This window comes from Triticum aestivum, chromosome 1B (assembly GCF_018294505.1).
Source record: "Triticum aestivum cultivar Chinese Spring chromosome 1B, IWGSC CS RefSeq v2.1, whole genome shotgun sequence".
Classification (NCBI taxonomy): Eukaryota; Viridiplantae; Streptophyta; class Magnoliopsida; order Poales; family Poaceae; genus Triticum; species Triticum aestivum.
Genome location: NC_057795.1, coordinates 354,582,410 through 354,589,726, shown reverse-complemented (window position 1 = coordinate 354,589,726; position 7,317 = coordinate 354,582,410). Strand labels below are relative to the sequence as shown.

General features: G+C 43.5%; 1 protein-coding gene across 6 annotated transcripts; it reads right to left on the bottom strand.

Annotated features, from left to right (window-relative positions):
• Positions 1–1,299: 1,299 nt before the first annotated feature.
• Positions 1,300–5,482, bottom strand: LOC123123609 (ervatamin-B). Of its 6 annotated transcripts, none has more exons than XR_006460711.1 (6): positions 5,206–5,482; positions 4,512–5,098; positions 4,267–4,422; positions 2,954–3,092; positions 2,571–2,718; positions 1,300–2,285 (listed from the first exon to the last, which is right to left on the bottom strand). XR_006460711.1 is itself a non-coding variant. In XM_044544162.1 (6 exons), the coding sequence occupies exons 2-5, from the start codon at positions 4,653–4,655 to the stop codon at positions 2,702–2,704; spliced, it is 456 nt and encodes a 151-aa protein (XP_044400097.1). In that variant the 5' UTR covers positions 4,656–5,007; positions 5,206–5,468; the 3' UTR covers positions 1,300–2,285; positions 2,571–2,701. The 6 variants fall into 6 exon arrangements, 3 of the variants coding, with proteins under 3 accessions (XP_044400097.1, XP_044400091.1, XP_044400084.1); XR_006460713.1 differs by having other exon boundaries at positions 4,512–5,055; positions 5,206–5,478; XR_006460714.1 differs by having other exon boundaries at positions 4,512–5,012; positions 5,206–5,474.
• Between the last annotated feature and the right edge of the window lie 1,835 nt (positions 5,483–7,317).

Here is a 7,317-nt window from a genome sequence, read left to right as displayed (position 1 = left end):
TTCTATGGCTTATATTGCTCAATATAAATTGTGGAAATGATATGGTACAATAGGCATTGTGTGAGAACAATTATGAATCTTGTCTTTAACAATACCAAAAGCGAATATGTAAAGACCGAGACGGGATTTTTTGATTGCTGTCAAAAGACCGAGACAAAATTTACTGTCAGAGCTTACAAAATCTTAGATCTTGCTGACAAAAGACCGAGACGGAATTTTTTGATTGCAGACTATATTCTTCAGTAATATGTAAAGACTAAGTGTGAGACTCAATGTTTTGATTGCAGTCTTGCAGACTGCATATTATTCAGCAAGTAGAAGCGATAATCGAAATTTGGTGGTATTGAAATTAGAAGGGCAGATGACTATTAATCTCACCTTTAATCTCAAAGTCTACCGGTAGGTTATAACATACTCTCTCCATTTCTAAATATTTGTTTTTTTAGAGATTTCAAATGGACTATCACATAAGGATGTATATAGACATATTTTAAAGTGTAGATTCACTCATTTTGCTTTGTATGTAGTCACTTGTTAAAATATTTAGAAAGGCAAATATTTAGGAATGAAGGCAGTACATTCTAGAGATTTTAATGATATGTACTGATCTGCAAGTCTTAAATTTCTGTCAGTATTGAAGAACCACTGCACACTTGCACTTGGCCACTTGCTTATAAAGAGCGACCAACTTTTGTTCATTTTTTCTGAATTAAACCTCCTCTTCTTTAGGCCCATGATTCACAGTTTTTATGGGTTTCCTTTTGATTTATGTACCTTTGTAATATGCTTCTCTCTTTGTATATTTCTTGTTCTTAACGGCACACGAGAAGAATTGCTGAAACAGCTCCATGCAAGTTGTCAAATTGTTTTATTTTATTTTTAAAAGTGCAAATTTTCTAAAAATTGCACTAGCGATCTATTATGCTTTTTCTTGACCAAATCCAAAGTACATTTGGGAGGTCCATCTGTTTTAAACCATGTCTGTTTTCTGCCAAAGTGCTGCTGTGAATGGCGCACAGAACATTCAGTTTTGCGTGGCTGATACGCACGTGGACCACGGCTTGCTTCCCATTTATTTATCTCACTGAACAGGTGCCAACTCCTACGATTTCCTGTTTCATCTTCTCAGATGCCCGATAATGTTCCATTAAAACAAAAGATTTCCTGTTTCATTCAGTGTAATGACAGGCGTGTGATTTGGTTTCATTTTCCATTGTCAATTTGTTATTCCTTCAAAGTGAGATGAAAACAAAGATTCTAAAAACACAATTAATATTGAACCGAAATGAGACACTAGTCTAAGTTACCTCTCCCCAAACACCAGGAGATATCAAGGTTAATATGAAAGAGTTCCGTATAACATACCAATGGCTATACTCCTAAAATCCTCCACAGATCCATAGGTTTTAGAACGAGACTCTTACACGATAATAGTGTTAATTAATTCATCCTACAAAGCTCAGTTAATTCATTTCCATAAACTGGCTACAAAATTTAAACAACAAGCATATCTCAAGGAGACTTCTTGATGACTGGTCGACATGCAAACCCAGCTGTAATTCCACCTACACCTCGAGGATCCCCACCACGTCGAAGAAGAGCATAGCCATTTCTCCCCCAGCCTGCTCCCCAAGTATTTTGTACCAGCCAGAACTTGTTCCCACGACTGTCAGTTCCGAAACCAACCAGCAATAGAGCATGGTTGTGGCCTTTACCCTTCCGAGGAGGCGGACACTGATGATGCTCGATAATGGTTTTACCATCATATCTTACAAAGTACTTGTTGACGTTGAACCGAACAGAAAGAGGTGAGGTGAACAAAGCAATCTTAAATTGATCTTCAACAGGTACTGGAGGGTCAGTGCGAAGCCGTTTGACATAGTCATCATGACCCAGGAACTGGTCCCACTCAATGACCTGAATTGCTCCAGGTTTGGGTTTGTCAGCAGGCTGAATTGCTCTTGGTTTGTCAGCAGCCTGACAGGGGCCTTGGCGCCGAATTAAGTTTATCGGATAGTCAATGTCTGAAGCCAATCCATTCATCATCATGTAGGTAAATGCCTCAGACATAAAACCCCCCTTACATCCATACAGTAAGCCTTTTTTGCACTTACCAAGGCAATCTATGACCTCCTGAACTGACAATCGTGAGTACTTCCCTGTTTCAATTAGCACAACAGACTCCAGATTTTGCACGGCAACAATGGCAAAACAACAGCCACAACCAGTGTTGATATGGCGAGGTGACACAGGAGGTGTGCAGCCTAGTTTTACCCAGTTTATTCCTGAATTAATAACGGATTAAAAATTAAATTTAAAACAGGACAGACCAATGATGTGCAATAAGCATAAACATAGTTCAAAAAGAGATAACAAACAAAGCTAGTATATACTCCCTCCGTTCTTAAATGAAAAAACGACTTGTATTTAGGAAGGGATGGAGTATTATTTAGTCAGATTTTCATTCAATATAGCGGCTACAAGACATTCACAGGAACTCACAAGTGTACATATCAACAAATGTCAGTTACAAACGACTGACACAAAAAAAGTGAAGAGAATCAAATCACCTTGCTCTATAGGTGTTATTCCATCTTCCTCTATGGGTGTCAAATCAGGTTGGGAACTGAGAGACAAAACGAACAACGATCCACACAGACATATAAAACCACCTAGGAAGCGCATGAGAGAGCCACCTCTTTTAGGAGGACCACCCACCTGCAAGGGAATACAGGAACCAACTCATTAAACTATCTGGCAGAGCTAACAACTGAATCCTCATATGACCAAAAGCAGAATACAAAAATAGAAAATTATAAGGTATATTTTCAATCTCAATATTAAAAATTAGCAATGCAGAGTTAAAACCTGTCTAACTAATATATCAAACAAATAGCCCAAGACGAAGTTATCGCTCTGATGACAAGCACGACAAACATGGATAACAAATTACCTGCTGTGTAGAGAAGCCTCTGATAGAGAACACGGTGGCACGGTATGGAGTGAACAGGCCTCAACCCAAATGGAGGGACATGGCTTGATGAGACAGCCTTGGTGATCGAGGAGAGCCCAGGGTCTCCTACAGTACATGCCTAAAGGGGGAAAAGGTCAAAACAGCGGCATCACAATTATAATCTTTATATACATAATCTTAAAAGCAAAGCAGAGAAACCCAAATAACCCTAGCAGCTGCATACTAACATAATTTTTAAAGATATACTCCCTCCGTTTCAAATGGACTACCACATACGGATGTATATAGACATACTCCCTCCGTTCCTAAATATAAGGTGTATTATTTTTTCAAAAAGTCAAACTTCTCTAAATTTGACCAAGTTTTTAGACAAAAATATCAATGTCTAGAATACCAAATCATTATCACTAGATTCACCATGAAATATATTTCTATATTTTAAATATTCAATATTGTAAATCTTTATAGATTTTGCTATAAAGTTGGTCAAACATAGACAATGATTGACTTTTTGAAAAACTAATACACCTTACATTAAGGAACGGAGGGAGTATTTTATAGTGTAGATTCACTCATTTTGCTCCATATGTAGTCACTTGTTGAAATCTCTAGAAAGACAAATATTTAGGAACGGAGGGAGTATTTAACTCATAATACAATCAAGGCAACAAGATCTTTTAGAGTTAAAAGAAACAATTATCTCACCATATTACACATCAACTGCACAGATTGCAGTTGAGAGTGCCAAGACAAATTAGCATGTGAAAAATCACACTTCACAGCTACATTGACGTGTGAAAAATCAAAGTTTACAACACATTGGAAGTGGTTCTATAGGCAGTAGTAACAAACATAGATTTGAGGTAGTCATCCAATACAAGATAAAACCTGTCTAACTAATATATCAAACAAATAGCCCAAGGCAAGGTTATCGCTGTGATGACAATCAATTAGATTTGAGGGAGTCATCCAATACAAGATAAAAACGAAATATTGACAGTTCTGCTATAAATGTATATTTTAATCAATGAACTTCATGGCACAGCTACCAACTCAATACAAAAATTAGCTTGAATATCTGAATATATATTTATCAGCCAATAAATTATGGCTCATTAATCGTGTAAAAACGAGTCAATAAATAACCCTAAACCCTATTTTGTCAACGCAATTCCAGGTTGACATCAGACAGTGTTCATCATCAATACAGAATAACGAATCATGTATGCCAAAACGTACACTGGTTCTAACAGACTATCCTGTGCAACACAGAATGGTATGGGGAAATTTACCACTGGTGATGTGACGAGGGACTTGCACGTATATCCAGAGAGGGCTGATGTGACGATAGACTTGCAGGTAGATCCAGAGAGGGCTGATGTGACGAGGGACTTGCTCGTAGATGTCTTGGGGATCCAGGATCGGGCGATTTCACCACCATCACAGGCCTGCAGAGGGCAGAGGAAAAAATAGGTTGAAGAGGACGGCAGCAGCAGCATCGTTAGCAAGTAGACGGAGGATCTGAACAGGACTACACCTTCGTGCTCGCAGCTGCCGAGTCCAGGCGGCCGCTTAAGGTGATCCGACCACCGGCGGATCTAGGAATGGTCGCCGGATCGCCGGTCAGTGAGCGGGCCCTCCGCGCCAGGACGGAGCTGAGCCCTCGCATCGGCATCGGCATCGTGCCGCCGCCTCTGCTTCCGCTCCACTCGAGTAGATGTTAGGTTACGCGCAGGGAATGGGGATGACCGGCTTATATAAATAATGATGAATGGGCTGTCGTAGTTGGGCCAGGGAGTTGAGTGTGTGAAATTCGGAGTACCGATGGATTGTTTGGAGCCCGTAGCTGGGCCTGTTATTGGGTCCGCGATCTGTTTTTCTTTTCTTTTGAGGGTGTGAAATTCGGAGTACTGATGATTGTTTGGATCCCGTAGCTGGGCCTGTTATTGGGTCCGCGATCTCGGTTTTCTTTCGGTATTTGCGTGGTGGAAGGACGGATGTGGTGGACCAAGCAGCATCCCTTGTTCTTAGAGCTTCCCTTGTGTTAAATTTAAAAAAAACAATTATAGCAATTACTCCTTCTGTAAACAAATATAAGAACGTTTAAATTACTAAAGTAATGATCTAAACGTTCTTATATTTTTTTACGGAAGAATAGGAGTTAAAACTAACATAACAACCCCCGCAAAAAAAAACTAACATAACAAGGAAAAAATAGTGCAGAAAAATACCGTGGATTGGCCGCCTTAACGACAAGGCTACTGTTCGTTGGTACAGACGGATGGCTGTTCGGTCCGTGCCCGATCTCGCACGACGAAGGCCATCGAGGTTTTTCACAAACCGCAAAGGCCGAGGTCGGGTTTATTGGAGGATTGGATGATCTAGGCATAGCATCTGCCATAAGGTTTTTCCCTGTTGGTCCTCTGCTGGTGTTACTTGAGATAGGGAGCTGAGGGGAGGGGCAGGGGAGGGGAGGGGAGCGATAGTTATCTTATCTCAGGAACGAGACTCGGGTAGTATATATATACCAGAGGCTTAGGCTCGTTGCCTCCCTGACTTACCGCCCGTAATAAGAGATCTGACTTGGTCTGGCCAGCTGGCGAGACGTTTGCGTACACGACGTGTTCGCCGTAATTAGCGAGAGCCAAGGAAAAACGAAATTGCTTGCCCTCTACTTTCTTTTTTAATTGCACATGCATCCGCATCATTAGCTTTGATTTTACTATAAAAGTGCACGGACATCTATTAAGTTTCTTTCTATCAATAAATCAATGTATTCTTTTTTCAAAAATCAAAATGAGTATCCATCTTCCTACACACATGACGATGTTCGAAATGAGCTATCGCAATTAAATCAAAGAATACGGTGCCAAAGCTGAATGAAAACAACACATACCCCGTCGTTTTTGCATTTGAAGAACACCCATTCGGGATGCTTCTGCGTGCCCGAAGTTAGCCGGAGCACTGTCCGCGTGCAGTCGTCGCACTATATAAGCGGCATCGGCGAGCCGCAGAGCCGCTGCGCGAGCGCCGAGCCCGGCGGCCGGGCGACCGAATCCATACCGGCAAACCGGCGGCGACGACATGACGAACCCGTACCTGCATGCGGCGATGGGGCTTTGTCGGGGCAGCGCGGGGTGCTCCCCGACCATTCCATCGCTTGGCACAGCCACCGGCGGTCGGAAAAGCCAAATCCGGCCACCCACAACGAACGGCTGCAGATCTCCAACGTTCCGGCCTGCCGACGCAGGAGGGGGTGGCGGAGGTCAACCTCGGGCGTGTGGCGACCTTTCGGCGTGATCCCGCCGGCTACTTTCGCCAGAACCGTGGGCGGCGGCCCGGCGGCGGGGCGAGGGCGAGAGGGGAGGTGGTAGGTGGGGAAAAGCACAGGCTCAAATGTCCTTCTCACCAACCGCTCCGGCTATATACAGGGCGCCGACGGGCCGGGGGAAACCCGCGTATTCGCGTGTTGGGGTCGAGATTTTTTCGCGCCCCTAAAAAATATTTACTGGCCGGACGCGTTTACGGGATCTGTTCGGACGGAATTTTTCCGCGCCGACCCGCATTTTGACGGTTATTTTGCGGGTCGAGGCTTTTTACGGGTCTACTAGAAATGCTCTGACGTGCTGGAAATTAAGACACCGTTGTCTCGTCTCTCCCATAATATGCACCCCTACAGACAGACGGCCTGGCAATCAGTCTCGCCATGCAAACCTTCTCATAGCCCTTCTCCATGCAAACCTTCTCATAGCCCTTCTCGCTTGCCTAAATTCAAGATCATTTTGATTTGGAAGTCCATCATCGTTTTTCGATTTACCAACTGATCTAAAAAAGGACAATTGGATGTACATTCAATGCTTTTTATCAAGAGAAGAGAAAGGTGGGAACCAGGATGAAATTGAGAATATCTTGACTACTAATCATAACTTGCTTTTTCAACCATGGAACATCATTAGGAAATTCCCACAAATAATACCCAGTCCACACAGAATAGGGGTTGCGACTAAAATGACCCACCCATGTCCAAGTTCTTTGCAACAACATCATCTAAATCCACATTGCCTTACCAAACAACACAATATAATACCGATCGCGAAACCAAAGTGCCCCCTCCGTCGCTCGCCGTAAGCCATGCCCGCTCCCAACCCACCACCGCTCCACCGGCCCATACCGGCGGCGCTCGCTCCGGCGTCGTCGGCCACACCTCACTCCCTTCCCGCTGCCCTCCTGGCCGGCCTCCACCGCCCGTCCTAGCAGCTCCTCTGGGAGTTCCCTGCTTCGCAGGCCTCGTCCCCGGTGCTCCCAGGTGTGCCCAATCCAGATCTGGACTTCAACACGCCTCC